Source organism: Pipistrellus kuhlii, unplaced genomic scaffold (assembly GCF_014108245.1).
Source record: "Pipistrellus kuhlii isolate mPipKuh1 unplaced genomic scaffold, mPipKuh1.p scaffold_m20_p_11, whole genome shotgun sequence".
NCBI lineage: Eukaryota > Metazoa > Chordata > Mammalia > Chiroptera > Vespertilionidae > Pipistrellus > Pipistrellus kuhlii.
The window spans coordinates 45,574,882-45,594,096 of record NW_023425416.1 but is presented as its reverse complement, the minus strand read 5'-3'; the positions used below and the strand labels follow the sequence as shown (position 1 = coordinate 45,594,096).

The window sequence follows — 19,215 nt, the reverse complement described above, 5'->3', positions numbered from 1 at the left end:
CCGCAGGCCGAAGCTCTACCCACTGAGCCAAACCGGTTTCGGCTGTATCTCTTCTGATGCTTTCATACTTGGGTTATCGCCATGTATAGTTCAAATTCAAATTTTACCAACGGTACCCAAATGGTCCTTCACAGCACTTCCCCCGGATTTAGAATCCAATGTAGGGTTATATACTGGTTAGTAGTCATGTCTCTTCAGTCTCCTTCAATCTGGAATAGTTCTTCAGCCTTCCCTTGACAAACATATTCTTAACATGTGACACATACAGAGCTAAGCTCCAGTTCTTCTATCCTACTGCAGGAGACTCTTGTCACCGTCAGTTACTGAATGGCAGGTAGGTGGCATCAGAACACAGTTTTGTAACCCTGTTATGATCCTCTCACATACATCAAAGATATGTATTTTACATATAAGGAAACTAACAAGCATTTAAAGTAAATTGCCTAAAATTCCACAGCTAAAAACAAAACAAAACACAAAAAAGTAACAAAATAAAATTTGCCTTTATTAATTTTACTCTCCCTTGGATCCCTGCTATACTAGCCCAATCATTTTACCCCAGAAACTCCAGTCACTCAAAACAAAATACTATTATTTTTGTCTGCAAAAAACATTGAAATCAGAAATTTATAACTGCACTTGAAAGTGTTCTTGAGAAATGGTTTTCTACATAAAACTTCAATAAATTCCTACTAATACAAATTTAATGTGAAATATATCTTGTGTCCATAACCAAATTTCTAAATCTAAAAAGATACTCATACTCCGGTATATGCCATTTTTGTCTTTTGGAAGAGGAGTGCCGTTCTCACAAGATGTAGTCTGTGGCGGAGGAACGGGAGGAGTGCTGATAGAAGGAGGATGGTTTCTCCCCCTTCTCCTTGGCGATTGACCTTCCCAAGAAGAGGAAGATGTGGTTGCAACTTGTCTGAAATATTTCTGAGAGGTGTTTCTTGAACTTCTCACCCACGAAAGCATAAATAATAGGGTTCACACAGCAGTGAGTGAAGGAAATGATTTCTGTGACATGGGTGGCATAAATCAGCTGCTGGCTCGTGGCACATCCGTCCAAGATGTGCAGGTCGTGCAGGGAAGTGAGGAAGAGGACCACATTGAATGGGACCCAGAAGACTAAAGATGCAATCACCACGATGAGTACCAACTGGATGGCCTTGGTCTTGTTCTGGTTCTGGCAACCCTTCAGCTGGAGCAGGATGCTCGTGTAGCAAAATATCAGGATGGTGAATGGGATCAGCAGGCCTAAGATGTTTATTTCGAAGTGGGTGAAGAGCTTCCACTTTAAAGTCTGGTGATTGTAAGACAAATAACACTGGAGGATGCCATCGTCAGAGGTCACTTGGTAAAATACCAGCAATGGGCTGGTGGCCATGACGGCGATCAGCCATACTGCCAGGCTCAGGGCTGCCCCCATTCTGGCTGTCCTCACGTGCATGGTGTACACAGCATGGACAATTGCCAGGTACCTGTCCACGCTCATGAGGGTGATAAAGAACATGCTGCTGAAGAAGCCAACGTAATAAAAGCCAGAGACTACCTTGCACATGACCGTCCCAAACGCCCACTGGGAGAGCTGATAGTGAGTCTGAAAGGGGAAGGAGAAGACGAAAAGCAGGTCAGACAGGGCCAGGTTCAGGAGGTATATGTCTGTGATGCTCTTCAGCTTCTTGCAGAGGACAAGGACCAGGATGACCACGCTGTTTCCCAGGAGACCGAATACAAACAGGAGGCAGTAAAAGATGGCAAGAAGCCACTTGCTTTCTCTCTGGATAACTTCCCCATCACACGGGCTCGAGAGGATATCAGGGTAGTAGTAGTCACTTGTTGTCAGGTTGGGCTCGTGTGTATAATCCATCAAGGCAGGAGGGCCTGGTCACGGAGGTTCCTAAGAGATAGTCAACTTTAAAAATATTTTCATTCGAAAGTACAGACTGAATGCGCCCCCCAACTCCCAACTCGTATATTGAAGTCTTAAAGCCCTGTTTCAGACTAAATGTTCTCCCTCCTCTCCCAAGATTTCAAAATGAATCATAGCTCAGTTTCACACATACCTGATTTAGATGATATCTAGATGAAGCTTTTTTTTTTTTTAAAGAAAATGTATTTTTTTAATTAATTTTTTTACAGAGAGAGGAAGGGAGAGGTTATAGAGAGTTGGAAACATCGATCAGCTGCCTCTTGCATAACCTCAACTGGGGATGTGCCTGCAACCAAGGTACATGCCCTTGACTGCAATCAAACCTGGGACCCTTCAGTCCGCAAGCCAACGCTCTATCCACTGTGCAGAACCAGTTAGCGCTGTTGTTTTGTGTGTTTTTTTTAATTTAAAATTTTTGTGCAGTCGATGTATTATAGATAGAACACTTGATACCTATACAGTGGAACATCAGTTCTCAAACTTAATTTGTTCCAAAAGGCTGTTGGAGAAGCAGTGTGTTCAAAAACGAAATCATTTTTTCCTCATTAGAAAGAATGAAAATTGAATGAACTTGTTCCAGAACTCCAAGTCATTCTGTGTTCACCTTTCTTATGTAAAGTACATGTTTACTGTACAGTTTAATCTATGAGCAAACACCTCTTTTCCTAATTTATCAAAGCATCCCCTACTAGCCTTAAACAAATCACGTCAGCACTCAAATCTTCACCTTTTCACACACCATTGCCTCTGAAATGCTGTCACTGGCTAACTTCTTTTCATTTATCCAAATCAACAACTTTCCTTCATTTGCCTGTGATCATTGTTTCATGAACACTTTCACACGGTTAGCAAAATCAGCACTCTTGATGGCCTCCTTAGGTTTTAAAATTGTGCTAATCGTCTATTCAGTGTTTATCAAACTTCTCTCATGCTGAGAATCACCTGGTGGAGTTGTTAAAATACAGATTCCTGAAACCCAACTAAGAAGTGCTAAACTAGAATTTTTGGGAACATATAGGTAAAATTCCCCAAAATTCTAGTTTAGCACTTCTTAGTTGGGATTCAGGAATCTGTATTTTAACAACTCCACTAGGTGATTCTCAGCATGAGAGAAGTTTGGGAAACACTGGTCTATTTCAACAGCAACCAAAGCAAATATATATTTAACAGCACAATTTTCTGGGATGTTAACAAGGTGAGATTTAACGGTAACCTGACTCACATTATATTCTTCATGGCCTGAGAGAGGTTTTTTGTTTATTTGTTTGTTTGTTTGTTTTTTGTTTTTTGTTTTTTTGTCATGCTGATGTATCAGCATGAAAGGGTTGTCAGGTTGAGAACTGAAATTTATTCCAATAACCAAGACATTTTCTCCATGAATAACTTGGTCAAAGTCCCAATTGTTCAAGATGGAAGATGTTCAAGAACTGTATTGATTGTATAATTTTATTGAACAATGCAGCTCCAATAAATTCATTAGAAAAAAATGATAATTTTTCTCAAATTGATATATTCATTCGAGGTAATTTCAATACTATTTTTCAAGTCATTTGATTGCTGAGCACTCAGAAATCCCTTTTCACTATGCCACCTTTCTCTAATTTGAAATTCCAAGCAAGATAGCCATTTTTAAAGATATTGATTTTACTTAAGTATTTACCCCAAATGTATTTTACAAATGCAGTTCCCTCAACCAGAGCCATAGGCAGCCACTAAGACATGCAGGGTTTAAATTAAAAATAATAATAATAATAATAATTAAAAAAAAAAAAGACATGCAGGGTTTGTGTAAGCTGGGACATTCAAAGATTTTTTAAAAATTTACTTCTTGTGGCAAACCTTTGGAATATCAGCCTTCCCTTGACCTCCTTCCCAAGAACATAAACATGTCCCTACCTGTTTATATCCTTGTTCTCCAAGGACGATTAACACATACCTTAATTCCAGCCTTTGTTTCAGTTGCTAATTACTTCTTTTCAGAGTCTGCGTGTGTGGTAATACCTGTGTGGTAGTGGTAAGAGGCTGAACTGGGCTGAGCATCGAGCATCCTGTGTTACTTTATTGAGAGGAAGAGAGAGGGACAGAGAGTTAGAAACATTGATGAAAGAGAAACATCAGCTGCTTCCTGCACACCTCCTACTGGGGATGAGCCCACAACCAAGGTACATGCCCATGACTGGAATTGAACCTGGTACTTTTCAATCCGCAGGCCGATGCTCTACCCACTGAGCCAAACCAGTTAGTGCTGTGTGTTTTTTAATTTAAATTATTATTTTTTATTTTTAAAAATAATTCTTTATTGTTGAAAGTATTACAGATGCCCCCCTTTTTCCCCCATTGTCCCTCTCCAACACCCCTCCCCCCGCCCACCCCAGGCCTTCACCACTCTATTGTCTGTGTCCATGGAGCAAATAGGACATAACCTGAGGATCTACTGTATGCACCCATGGACACCAAAGACCTTGTATGCATATATATATATATATATATATATATATATATATATATATATGCATACAAGGTCTTTGGTTCATTACATCCCACCCACCCACCCTTCCCCCACCTCCCCTCTGTAGATTCCATGCTCTGTTCCATGATTCTATGTCTCTGGATCCACTCCATTCATCAGTTTATTTTGTTAATTAGATTCCACATATGAGTGAGATCATGTGATACTTGTCTTTCTCTGACTGGCTTATTTCACTTAACATGATACTCTCCAAGTCCCTCCATGCTACCTCAAGGATAAGAAATTCTTTTTTTTTTTTTACTGCTACATAGCATTCATGGTATAAATGTACCACAGCTTCTTTATCCACTCATCTACTGATGGGCACTTGGGCTGTTTCCAGATCTTAGCTCTTGTAAATTGTGCTGCTATGAATATGGGTGCATACAGTAGATCCTCAGGTTATGTCCTATTTCTAGATATAACGCGATTTTTGCCATAAGTTGTAGTATTTGTTTTAGATCTAGGAAACATGTTGTTGGTATTTTAATAGGGATGGCATTAAATCTGTAGATTACCTTGGGTAGTATGGACATTTTAATGATGTTGATTCTACTAATCCATGAATACAATAAATTCTTCTACTTGTTTATATCTTCTCTTTTTTCAATGTCCTATAGTTTTTTTAGTACAAGGCTCTTACTTCCTTGGTTAAGTTTATTCCTAATTTTTAAAAATTATTATTATTATTCCTAAATTTTTTTTAACACATTTATTCTTTATTTTTTAGAGAGCAGTTTTCAAAATAGAACCTTGATTTACAGTTTTTCTTCTTCTTCTTCTTCTTCTTCTTCTTCTTCTTCTTCTTCTTCTTTCTTTCTTTCTTTCTTTCTTTCTTTCTTTCTCTTTCTTTCTTTCTTTCTTTCTTTCTTTCAATCAATCTTTATTGTTCAGATTATTACAAAGGTTCCTCATTTCTTCCCCCCTCCACCAGGAACCCAACCCCCCCTCCGCCCCCTCCCCACCCCCCATTCTATTCCTAATTTTTTTATTGCAATGGTAAATGGGATTGTTTGTTTAGTTTCTCTTTCTGAGAATTTATTATTGGCGTATAACAAAGTCACCAAATTTGGGATGTTGATTTTGTGTTCTGCTACATTGTAAAATTCATTGAATCTAGTAGTTTTTTGGTGGAACCTTTAGGGTTTTCTATGTACAATATCATGTCATTTACTTTCTCCTTTCCAATTCTGATGCCTTTTATTTCCTCTTCTTGTATGATCTCTGTGGCTAGGACCTCTAGTCCTATGTTGAATAAGAATGGTAAAAGCGGTCAAAACTGGTTTGGCTCAGTGGATAGAGTGTCAGCCTGTGGACTGAAAGGTCCAGGGTTTGATTCTGGTCAAGGGCATGTACCTTGGTTGCGGGCACAGATGTTTCTCTCTTATCGATGGTTCTAACTCTCTATCTCTCTCCCTTCCTCTCTGTAAAAAATCATATATATATATATATATATATATATATATATATATATATATATATATATGTATGTATATATTTAAAAGAATAATCTTTAAAAAATTTTTTTTAAAAAAGAGTGGTGAAAGTGGACATTGCTGTCTTGTTCCTATTCTTAGGGGAAATGTTTTTAGTTTTTGCCCATTGAGTATCATGTTCACTGTAGGTTTGTCATATATGACTTTTATTATGTTGAGATATGCTCCCTCTATTCCCATTTTGCTGAGAGTTTTTATAAAAAATGGTTGTTGGATTTTGTTGAACGCTTTTTCTGCTTCTATTGGTATGCTCATGTGATTTTTATCTTTCGATTGTTAGTGATGTGTCATGTTTATTGATTTGAGAATATTGTACCAGCCTTGCATCCCTGAAATAAATCCCATTTGGTCATGATGTATAATCTTTTTAAATATATTGCTGGATCCAATTTGCTAATATTTTGTTGAGGATTTTATCATCTATGTTCATCAGGGATATTGACTTGTAATAGTCTTTGTAGTGTCTTATCTTGTTTTGGTATTAGGATAATGGTGGCCTCATAAAAAGAGCTTAGAATTAGTCCTTCCTCTTGGATTTTTGGATAGTTTAAAGAGTATAGGTACTAATTCTTCTTTGAATATTTGGTATAATTCACCTGTTAATCCATCCATCCAGGATTTTTGTTAGCTAGTTTATTCCCATAATTTTCATTAGCTCTAAGTGGTCTGTTCAGTTTTGTTTCTTCTTGATTCAATTTTGAAAGGCTCTATGTTTCTAGGAATTGATTCATTTTTCCAGATTGTCCAATTTGTTGGCATATAGTTATTTGTAGTATTTTCTTTTTGTATGTATGGTAATCCTCACCTGAGGATATTTTTCCATTGACTTTTATAAGAGTGGAAGGGAGAGGGATAGACACAGAGAGAGAAGCATCTCAGGACCCTTCAGCTGGCAGGCTAGGACTATAATATTTTGTATTTCTGAGATGTCAGTTATTACTTCTCTCCTTCACTTCTTATTTTATTTATTTGGGTCTTCTGTCTTTTTTTCTTGGTGACTCTGGTTAAAGGGTAATTGATCTTATTTATCTTTTTAAAGAACTCTTGGTTTCATTGATCTTTTGCATTGCTTTTTAGATCTAGTTCATTTATTTCCACTCTGATCTTTATTATTTCCTTCCCTCTACTCACTTTAAGATTTGTTTGTTGTTGTGTTTCTAGTTCCTTTAGGTAAAGGGTTAGATTGAGACTTTTCTTGCTTCTTAAGGAAGGCCTCTATTGCTGATTTTTTTTTTCCTCTGAGGACTATTTTTGCAGTGTCCCATAAAATTTATGTTGTTGTGTTTTTATTTTCTCTCAAGGTAACTTTTTATTTCTTTTTTGACTTCATTGTTAACCCGTTCATTGTTTAATAATGTTTTGTAGCATCCATTTGTTTGTGTAATTTTCTGTTATATTTGTAATTGATTTCTAGTTTTATATTGTTGTGGTCAAAGAAGATGCTTGATATTTCAATTTTCTTGAATTTATTGAAACTTGTTTTGTGACCTAACATGTGGTCTATTTTTATTTTCTGTGTAAGTATAGGCAGGAACATTGCCTGCATATAATCAAGGTATAACCACAATATTGTTTTGAAGGTTTGAAGGTGGAGAACTATGTGTGGTTGATAGCATAGTATTTGTATTTTTAGCTGCATTTTTTCAGGAAACTCATGCCACATCGTGTGCAAGGATTGATTAGATCTCAGTCCTTTGATGGTCATTTATTCCCAGAATTTATCTTCTACTAGTGTGTGTGTGTGTGTGTGTGTGTGTGTGTTTCAAGGCAACAAACACAGAGGACTAGCATATTCCCATACTGTTCTAGCCTTTAGAAGGGTTGAAAGTATATGGTTTTTCCCTTAAGGAGTTTAGCAACCAAAGGCACTTTTCCTCAAAGAAGTCCCAGGAGGTAGTGTGTCTCTGAGAGAAAAAAATCATTATGAAAACTTTGTAGAAAGTTTTCAGAACAATCTTAAGATTAAAAGAGCAGACTAAAAACCCTAACTGGTTTGGCTCAATGGATAGAACATCGGTCTATGAAGTAAAGGGTCCTGGGTTCAATTCTGGCAGGGGCATTAAACAACAACAACAAAGTAGACTAAGGTGGCATGGATGCTTATGCTTATGTGTAATGGGCACATGTGATCACATGAATGAAATAGGCAGAAATTAGATTAATAGTCATAGATTAGATTATTCCTCATTATTTTTCAAGTTTTCTTTAATGATGACATGTCTTTTCTTTTTTAATATATTTTTATTGATTTCAGAGAGGAAAGGAGAGGGAGAGAGAGAAATAGAAATATCAGTGATAAGAGAGATTCATTAATAGGCTGTTTCCTGTATGCCCCCCACTGGGGATTGAGTCCAAAATCCCCCACATGTGCTCTGACCAAGAATTGAACCAAGACCTTCTGGTTTATACATAGATGCTCAACCACTAAATCACACAAGCTAAGGCAAGGCCACAGTTTATAAAAGAGACCTTGAACCAGCCACACTAGCATTTCACCTACAGAAAATCCAATCCTCAGAACAACCAGGTAGGTATTTTAAATAACTTTTCTAAGATTTGTACACTCTTATGGGGAAGAATGGGTACAGTCCAGATTATAACATCCACTTGGACACCAAAGCCCCTTCTCTTACCTCTTATCAATCCTCATCAGAAATGGAGTGAGCTATCTAAAGCTACCCAAAGTCATCAGAGCAGTCAGAGTTAACTTTTTTCTCATTTGGTCTACCAAAACCCTGGTTACTCAATGTAGATCTTGTTTAAAAATGGAATGTATTATTATTATTGTGGGACGAAGTGTTTTGAGATTTGTCTAATGACCCACTGTATCTCCATTGCTTGATGCCATACCCAGTAGATGTGGCGGCTGAACAATCCGAAATGTCACCGATGCCAGGAAAACTCACCACTCAGACCACACGAGGGGGAGAGACGGCTGGAGAAGAAACAGAAGAGGGTAAAGCAAGGATGCTTTGTGGTTGCTGATAGACTTCTGTGAGTGCCCACCAACCTCCAGAGCTAATGTGGTGGGGAATGAATCTCTGCAGAACAGGAAGTCTTGCAAAAGAGCAATACATACAAACACACACTCTGTCCAAATCCAGGGTAGGGCTTTTCTGTTAGTTTCCCATTTCCTTTAAAGGCTAGAAGTCAGTTAACCCTTGGTAGCCCTATAGGGAGTTTTGAACACAGCCCAGTAAAGGATTGGGGCAGGTGCACCAAGGGGCAGAGAAGCATGGAACAGGCGAGCTCAGGGCTACTTTGGGGCTGAACTCAGGAGAGAGACACTCCACAGCCATCTGAGCCAGCCTCCTAGAGGCAGTGTCTTGGTCTGGAGATTGGATCAGTAGAGGAGAAAGTGTAAGTACAACTTACATGTGATGAAGGATGTATGCTTGAGACTCAGATGACATACAATTATGATTTTGTAGAAAATGAGAAACCCCATGAAGAGATTATTTTAGGGCACTGGTATGGGTTTAGTGCTATTTCTACAGGCAATAAAATCTCAGCATCTGCTTTCTTGGACCACTTCTGGCATCAACTGCTGCAAGTGGGTGCCCCAGGAAGCAGACTCCGGAACGAAGATTAGGGTGCAGGGAGTTTTTGAGGGGTGCTTTTGGGAACAGCATCTGTGGGAGAAAGAGTTAGAAGACAAGAATTGGGGAGATGCATGAACAACAAAAAGACATCAAATACATACCTACCAACAAGTGAATCTAAAAATCAAATGAATAAAAAATCTGAAGAATAGAATGGACTGGTGAATATAATAGAATCAGGGACATAGAAAGGGACTGGACTGACAATTCTCAGGGGGAAAGGGGTCTAAAGAATGCGGGAAGAGATTGGACAAAAATCTTACACTTATGGATAAAGACATGGTGGGGGTGGGGTGAGGAATCTTCACCTGGGTCAGACTCTCTCCTGCGGGACCAAAGCTCCATCCAAAAGACACTGGGAGGAGTGGTGGAGAGGTGACCTTCACGTTTCATAATAAACTCGCAAGAGTAAGGCCCAGAGCACACCTAATGGGTGGGCTGGGATGGAGTAGTTTCCTTTGGCCTCAGTGAGCTTGCATTCTAAGGAAACTGAGCTCAGACATCATCCATTTGAAGAGTCAAATACAGAAACTCCCCCTTAACTGTGCCCTTTGAAACGCAGGTTTCCGTTCTGACTGAGCTGACTTGTGGGCAGGAGCGCAAGGTGGGAAGGCCCCACGTCGGGGGGGGGGGGGGGGGGGGGGGGAGGCAGGGCAGGGAGATGGATGAGGAGCAAGCCTCTGGGAAGGCATCCGTGAGAACTCAAGCAGCACTGAACACAGGACCAACGTCTTGGGGAGCGGGAAAAACACTGATGCTGGGAAGACTCGAACCCCCCACTCTGCCAGCTTATTCTCAGAGTCCTTGAACGGACCCTCAACTCTCCTAACCCGCTCCTCGTCTGTACCCACTCAGCAGCACACAGCTTCCCACCTAGTGGCATTCCATTCCTGACAATGAGCCTCAAGCAGGCTTCCCACATTTCTAGGAGATTCTACTCAGTATCTCTGGTTAAGTCAACCTCTCAGCCTCCACGACAATCATTTCACCCTCCATCCTTGTTTTCACTGGATGGCCTTATTTTTTATTTAACTGAGAGAAACCCTCCCTACCCCACCCCACCCCCCAAAAAAATCAATCAATCAAAGCAGCTTTTTCAAATACTACTATCCCTTACTTACTTCAGTCTGTATCAGGAGACTCTAGGCTCAGCCCTCGGACCTCCTCTCCTCTCGGTTGATGCCACGAGGTGCTGCCACCCATTGCTGTGGCTTCAATACCATTAACAGGCCCGTGAAGCCCTCATCTACTTCCCTAGTCTAGCCCATATTTCTGTCTTACACTGGATTTGTACCTGCAGCTACCTACTCGACAGTTCCGTTCTAGGCATCTAAACGTAATGTATTCCAAATAAAAATACCTTCAGTCTGCAGGCTGATGCTCTATCCACTGAGCCCTGACCGGTTTGGCTCAGTGGATAGAGCATCAGCCTGCAGACTGAAGAGACCCAGTTTTTATTGCAATCAAGGGCATGTGCCTTGGTTGCGGGCATATCCCCTGAAGGGGGTGTGCAGGAGGCAGCTGATTGATGTTTCTAACTCTGTCCCTCTTCCCTCCTATCTGTAAAAAAAAAAAAAAAAAAAAAAAATCAATAAAATATATATATATTTTTAAAATGAAGACCACCAGTTCATTCCCAGTTGGGGCCCGGGTTATAGGCTTGATCCCCTGTGTGGAGCATGCAGGAGGCAGCCAATCAATGATTCTCTCTCATCAATGATGTTTCTCTCTCTCTTCCTCTCGGAAATCAATAAAAATACATTAAAAAAAAAAAAAAAAAAAAAAAAAAAAAAAAAAAAAAGCTGAGAACAGCCAAAACTGGTTTGGCTCAGTCTCATGGCATTTTAAAAAAGTCCCAATTTTTGGAAAAAAATTGGAAAATCGGGACTTTTTTTAAAAACAACGTGGGCCGCAGGACAAATTGTTAAAAATCATGACATCTGGTCACTTTAGCCAAAGAGCCACATGTGGCTCATGAGCCGCAGTGTGCTGACCACTGTCCTAGACGAAATGGACTTAGGAAACAAGTTATAGAGGTAAAGGAAGGGCTTGGAGCTTGGGCGTGAGGAAGCTAATGGTAACCGCCTGGGGAGGGGTAGGGAATGGAGGGAGAAGAGAAAGGGAAAGGGACGGAGGGTCCTCCAGCCTAAGGGCTTTAAGAATGGGGATTTTAGGGGCGGTCCCAAGAAAAGACCTCAATAGAATATTCAGCAATTTTCCGGGTGTGTCCTTTCAGGGTTGTGGTTTCCATTGATGGATTGGCCAGCACCAGGTCATTATTCAACGCAGCTAGCTGGTCTCGATGACAACCATAGAGGGGGAAAATTTGCTGCTTTCCTGGAACTGAAATACAACTGAGGCCTAGATGTTATCTCTAGGGAGGGAAGTTGGAGGTGGGGTGGGGAGGGGACCTTGAGGGCAACTTTTGGATTGGATAAAGGACAACATGGATTACATGGGAAAGTAAGCAAATTGAATAAGAATGGATATGCAGCTGAAACTGGTTTGGCTCAGTGGTTAGAGTGTCGGCGTGCGGACTGAAAGGTCCCAGGTTCAATTCCAGTCAAGGGCATGCACATTGGTTGCGGGCACATCCCCGACTGGGGTGTGCAGGAGGCAGCTGGTCGATGTTTCTCTCATCATCGATGTTTCTAGCTCTCTATCCCTCTCCCTTCCTCTCTGTGGAAAATCAATAAAAAATATATATAATGGATATGCAAAAGTTTACATGGGTATTACAGTCATGGGGAAATAGGCAAAAGGAATAAGAATGGGTAAAATGGTTACAGATTATAGGCAATGGGGGTGGGGGTTCCCAAGGGCGGCACTTCTGGGACTCTATTGTTTTGGCAACAAGTTTGTTCATCTGCCCATGATACAAGAGGAGGAGACCGTTAGCTTAAATCTTGCTTTCAATTTTTCTGTATTCCACTATGAAATTCCTTTTTTTAAAAAAGCTTTTTTTTTTATTTTTTTTATTTTATTGATAGGATAGACATTTTCTGATGTGAGATTGGTTGCCTCCTGAATGGGCCCTGACCAGGGCCAGGGACTGAGCCTGCAACGAAGGTATGTGCCCTTGTCTGGAATTGTACCCGAGAGCCTTCTGTGAAAGGACTGAGGCTCTATCCACTGAACCAAACCAGGTAGGGCTCCACTATGAAAATTTTAATGCCCCTGCCCATGCCTGCAGATTGGCAAAACCAGCTTTTGATGACGCAATTGCAGAGCTAGATATGCTGAGTGAAGAAAGCTGTAAGGACTCTAAATTTATGCAGTGGTTACCTGATAATCTGACGCTACAGACTTCTGTCATGCAGAGTGAGGAGCAGCATAAAGAAGTGCTGTGTGCAGGATGTGGAAGATGAAGATAAGACACTCTGATCACGACACTCCTTTCCATCTCTGCTCTCTTGGAAATTCCCCCACTGTCACTGAGAACCACCAAATCTGACTTATACATTTGGTCTCAGGATTTAGGTTCCTGCCCTATTGGTTTTTAATTTTTTTTAAATTATTTTTTTAATTTAATAAATATTCTTTGTTTTTTCTCCTTCCGTCTCTTCCCCCAACTCCTCCGCTCACTCAACCTCTTTTGTTCAGTATGTGTAACTTGGAGCTAATTTGTACCACTGGGTGTCTGGCTGGAGCCAGAGATACAGAATCTGTATTGTTCTTACTGTAACACAACAAGGAATTGAAGTTAAACATTCAATAAAATAAACTTAAATTAAAAATGCCCCCCAAAAGTACTTGAAATGGTGGTTGACCCCACTAAAACTACAATGTGATACCACTACATGCCCTTTGCCCATTTTTCTATTCAGTTGCCTTTTTCTTATTGACATAGAGGTGCTCTTTATATCATGGTCATTATTGCATTGTATGTGCTATTTATATGGCCCTAAGATGAAAGCTGATTTTCAAATTCTATTCATCAAATTTCAAAAATCTCAGCAAGTTAATTTTGTTTCATCAATGTAGGCCAAGATACGTGAGGTCTCCACTAACATAAGTCCCAGTGGGGTGCACAGACCACCTTTGCTTGATCACTCCACTTGAATCCTTGAGAAGGCAAGTAACTGAATTCAGATCTGAACTACAGTCTATCTAATACCAACCTCATGAAATATTATTTTAATGTGTTATATTACTTTCAATACAACATATGCTGACTGCATATACAGATGTTTGCATAGGATCAACATTGTTCTTATAAATAATACTGACCATAGCTAATTTATGGCCAATGCAAGTAAATACTACATACATTATCACATACATACATTGTCCCATTTAATCCTCACCAGAACTCTAAGAAATGGGGACATTATAATTATCACCATTTTGTGAATGAGGAAACAGAAGATTAAATCAGATAAATAACTTGTCCAAGGTCACAGAGCTAATAAGTGGCAAGATTTGCTGCCTGAGCACCAAAACTCTATGGAAATGTTAGGTTTCCGGAAATACTAGGGAACTTACTACAGATAAGAACTCTTAATGAACAAAAATCAGTTCAAGGTCGCATACCCGGGAGGAGCTGAAATTGCAATTAAGTCTTGGTTTGCTGTGATGAGGACAAGGGACTCCACCTTGAGCCTGTTGTTTCTTTTTGAACAGAACTCTCATTCTAACCAACTGTTTTATAACTAAGTCTTATCTCAACACTCTTACCAAAACACTATGCCCACTACTTGGTGTGGCCTGGGCATTTTCTCCAGCCCTGATAACTGCCAGGAGGTGCGCAATTCAATGATGGGATAATTATAAAGCCCTTCACATGCGCAAGAGAGGTACAGAAATGTCTCATGTCAGCAGGCTCATTGAAAAACCTCAAAATAATTTTATTTCCAGATAACATCAGAGCAGAAATAAAAATAGCTATGAAACACATAAAGGTTAATTTATGCACTTTTCTTCGGGGAAGAAGAGGTGGTATGTAGGGGGGTTTTAAACTTATAAGTAATTTTTATCTTTATCCCAGTAATATATGCAAAAAATTGAACAGTGGTAAAGATCTATATATATATAAAGAGGTAATATGCTAATTGGTCCTAATGGTGTCACAGTCACAACTGCTAAGGAAGAGGCTGTCTGCCTGTGGTGGGGCGTTGCTCCTGGAGACCGGATGGAAGCGGGGAGGTGCCTGGAGGAGGCAGGACAGTCTGAGGCGACTCAAGGGACTGAGGGCGGGGCTTGAAGCGACCAGAAAAGACCAGAGGGGTGGGGGTGGGGGGGGGGGGGAGCTGGGCCATGCGTGCTGGAGCTCTGCATGGAGAGGTTCGAGTGTCAAGGCAGAATGGCGGGTGGGTGGGCAGGTCTTGTGATTTTGCATGCTGGGCTCCTAGTTTATAATAAAATATAGCTGTTTCTTCTCCCCAAAGATCAGACTTGGACTGGATGATGACAGTTCCTCTGAGATGGAAACCAAACACAGTGGCCACCCTTGGTGAGGTGGAAGGCACAAGGTGTGGGAACCAACCAGGCCTGGCTTCTTGTCCTACTTGGGTACTTACCGGGGCAAGTGGCTTCCCCTCCCAAGATGGTGTTATGCTCCATACTGTATATGTGACTGCGGGCCCTCTGGGGCTATGATGGGGAATGATGATAAAGTAACTAAGTGCCTAGCTCAGGGAGGGAGGGTGCTGAACAAATAGCCACTTCTTCTCTACTTGTGCAGGCAGTCGGAATTTGCTGGGAATTGATGGTGGTGGCATTGGTGGTGGATGGACACAGTTCCCACCTTCATGATGTTTCAGTGTGAGCACCTCTGGCATGTCACTGAAACCTGTGCAAGTGGGTCAGTCTCTCTCAGAGCCGTGGCTTCAATATGATATCGTCTAGAGCTGCCCTGTCCAATACAGTCACTCTGGCCGCATGTGGCTATATTTGAAGTATGGCTCGTCTCAATAGCAATGTGATGTAAGTGCAAAATTCTTACCAGATTTAAAACCCATTAGTATGAAAAAGGAAATGTAATATCTCAATAATTTTTTGTTAATTTAATGTTGAGATGATAATAAGTTGGAAGCATTGGGTTTAATAAAATTGGGACACCCTTTTTGACTACTCAGTTCCAAAGCCTAGTTGAGGGTCTGACTTAAATGTTCCATTTAAGTTTTTTTTTTTTTTTTAAATGTTTTTATTGATTTTTAAAGAGAGGAAGGGAGAGGGTTAGATAGAAACATCAATGAGAGAAAAACATGGATGGGGTGTCTCCTGCACTCCTCTTACTGGGGATCAAGCCTGCAACCACAGGCATGTGCCTGCCTGGGAACCAAAACAGCAAAGCTCACAGGTCAATAGGCTGAAGTTCAAATGAGCCCCTGACTATGGAATGTCTGGCACAGGGCCAGGACCTTGCTGCCTGCCTGTCTCAGTCCAAGTCTGGACCAGCAGTTCCTGTGACAACCACACAGGGGCGCCCCAAAGCTTCTATCGAAGAAACGGTTCCTCTAACCAACAACCCCAGTCTTTCCAGTTTGTCTTGCCTGCTGGCTGCTCAACCAGAGCCTGGGGGAAAACTCTTTAGGAAGGAGTGATGGCTGCCCACCCTAAGTCTACCCAGAGGGCATCTGATGTAGGTTTGGTAACCTGGAGAGAAACAGTAGACACTTCAGATAGGTAAATTTCTGACCTGGGTGGTCTCCCTGCCGAACTGCTGATTGGCCCCAAATTACTATTCTGTCTTCCCTGAGCCTCCATTTCCTCACTAAAAGGAAGCCTGTGGGAGTACCTGTAAACCCTGGTCTGAGCTGCACAAGACTTACCTATCCATTTCTCTCACCTCCAGCCCCTGACAACCACCATTGTACTCTATGTTTTTCTGAGTTCCATATTTTTAGATTCCACATATAAGTGAGATCATACAGTGTTTGTCTTTCACATATGAATCACAGATGGATTTCACATACAATAAAACACACACTAGCCCTAGCTGGTTTGGCTCAGCGGGTTTGATTCCAGGCACGGGCACATGCCCAGGTTGTGGGCTCGGTCTCCAGTGGGGGGCATGCAGGAGACAGCCCGAAATGATTCTCTCTCATCATTAATGTTTCTATCTCTCTCTCCCTCTCCCTTCTTCTCTGAAATCAATAAAAATATATTTAAAAAAAACAACCAACAACACCATTCTCTCTCCATCTCTCTCTCTCTCTCTCTCTCTCTCTCTCTCTCTCTCTCTCTCTCTCTCTCTCTCTCTCTCTCTCTCTCTCTCTCTCCTGTCTGGCGTTGCTCAGTGGTTGAGATTTGACCTATGAACCAGGAGGTCATGATTCATTTCCCAGTCTGGACACATGCTTGGGTTGCAGGCTCAATCCCCAGAGGAGGGCATGCAGGAGACAGTGATCAATGATTTTCTCTCATCACTGATGTTTCTATCTCTCCCTCTCCCTTCCTCTCTGAAATCAATAAAAGTATATTTTTTGAAAACCACACCCACTAATGAGCCCACACAGGTGAGCTTTAGAATATGACAAATGTTGCCTAACTCACAGGCTAAATGCTTCCTATGAAAAGATGTCTCTGTTCAGGAATTATGGCCATGTCACTCAATATATAACCAACAAATGTGGGCTTCTTTGTGGAGCTCAGACATACACTTAAACTACAGGATATATTCTGGCTTCAAGGAAATATATACCCTTTCAGCTTCCTTTGCAAGCAGGTTCAATTGACTTGATTGTTGATTTACAAAATCTGAATCATTAAACACTTAAAAGGGGAATTTTAAGCAAATGTTCCATTTGAGCTTTTCAAAATATGGAAAGCTATGCCTCCTTGTGCCCAATTCAGATTTAAGAATATTCCCAATTTGGCCGAAACCAGTTTAGCTTAATGGATAGAGCATCAGCTTGGGGACTGAAGGGACCCAGGTTCGATTCCAGTCAAGGGCATGTACCTTGGTTGCAGGCATATCCCCAGTAGGGGGTGTGCAAGAGGCAACTGATCGATGACTCTCTCTCATCGATGTTTCTAACTATCTCTCTCCCTTCCTCTCTGTACAAAATCAGTAAAATATATTTTAAAAAAAAGAGAATATTCCCAATATGTCTGAAGTGAAAGTTCCAACTGAAATAACCTGGGGTCTGTTTACCACATGGAATGTCGAAAACTTTGAAGTAAGCCTGGCATCAGTATGTGGTTCTTTCAAAGCTGAAATATCCCAGCTGGTTCCATCATCAGCACTGCTCCCCAGATGCTAAGCTTCTTGCAAATTTGTCACCGGAGGACCAATCACTTTATCAACTATGTCTGCAGGACAGTGAACAGTCAGATGTCTTTAGTCTCATACGGAGCCAGATCATTACCTTCAGGCATGGTAGAAATGTGGCTGTGATTCCCTCAGCACCAATTCTTTGAGCAGCTTTTATCTGATTACTGGTTAGTATTCACGTGTAGCTACAGCCACAATTTCATATTGTCTAAGTTTTCAATGGCAAAAGCAGCCAAACCTATGAATTTCTGATATTCTGCCTGCTAAGAAATTTAGATGGTCCAATATTTCTTTCACAGCCTTTGCACCTTAAATGTATTTTTGAAACAAGGGTCAGTCATGTCATGTGAAATTATTGGCTCTGCAGGATTAAAAAGTGTGCCTGAGGGGTCTAAAGTCTTGGCTCAAGATCATTTAACTGAGGAAGTTGATCAGGAGCTAATTTGGCTGCACTGGACCCTCAGTTACAGACTCTGTTGTGTGGTCTAATGATAGTCTTACATTAACCAGTGTCCACTTCAGCCCCCACAGCACAATAAGGACCCACGACATTATCTGGTGTTAGTTTTTTTGGGTCAAGTGAGCCTGGAGCTCTTATGCAAACTAGTGTAAGGCTGCCTTTGGTCTCATCCCTCCATCTTTGTACTTCATTATGAACCCCCCCCCCCTTTTTTTTTAAATTAATTAATTTATTTATTTTTACATATTTTAATGATTTTTTTTGCCCCCCTCCCTCCCTCCCCCATATCCCCTCCCTCCCCATAGTTTTATGTCCATTGATGAACCCCTTTTTAAATTATTGTATACATGACAGTGTTTGAAATAAAGAAGATCCTATTGGAAATTAGTTGAGGCACTCTATCACTTCTATTGTCACAAATGTCACACATAAAGTTATCCGGGCACTGGCTAAACTTCTTTTCATTCTTTAAAAAAAAATGTATCTTTAGCCGAAACCTGTTTGGCTCAGTGGATAGAGCGTCGGTCTGCGGACTAAAAGGTCCCAGGTTCGATTCCGGTCAAGGGCATGTACCTTGGTTACGGGCACATCCCCAGTAGGGGGTGTGCAAGAGGCAACTGGTCGATGTTTCTCTCTCATTGACGTTTCTAGCTCTCTATCCCTCTCTCTTCCTCTCTGTGAAAAATCAATAAAATATATTTTAAAAAATGTATCTTTATTGTTGAAAGTATTACAATGTCCCCCTTTGTCCCTATTGACCCTCTCCACACCCACCTGCATCCCACCCAGGCCTTTACCACATAATATGTTCTTGCCTCCTTTGTCCAATATTAATTGACCATGTAGGTCAGTGTTTATTTCTGGGCTCTCTATTCTGTTCCATTGATCTACATGTCTGTTTATATGCCAGTACCATACTTTTTCAATTATTATGGCCTTGTAGTGTAGTTTACTTTGTTCTTCTTTCTCAAGATTGCTGAGACTATTCTGAATC

General features: G+C 40.8%; 1 protein-coding gene across 1 annotated transcript; it reads right to left on the bottom strand.

Annotated features, from left to right (window-relative positions):
* Positions 1 to 808: 808 nt before the first annotated feature.
* CCR8 (C-C motif chemokine receptor 8) lies at positions 809 to 2,094 on the bottom strand. The gene has a single exon (XM_036431924.2). It carries the CDS (start codon positions 1,871 to 1,873, stop codon positions 809 to 811), a length of 1,065 nt encoding a protein of 354 aa, XP_036287817.1. The 5' UTR covers positions 1,874 to 2,094.
* Positions 2,095 to 19,215: the final 17,121 nt, after the last annotated feature.

What these genes read in the sequence shown, in the direction of transcription:
- CCR8 (XM_036431924.2), bottom strand. Translation starts at nt 1,873, where the DNA reads ATGGATTATACACACGAGCCCAACCTGACAACAAGTGACTACTACTAC.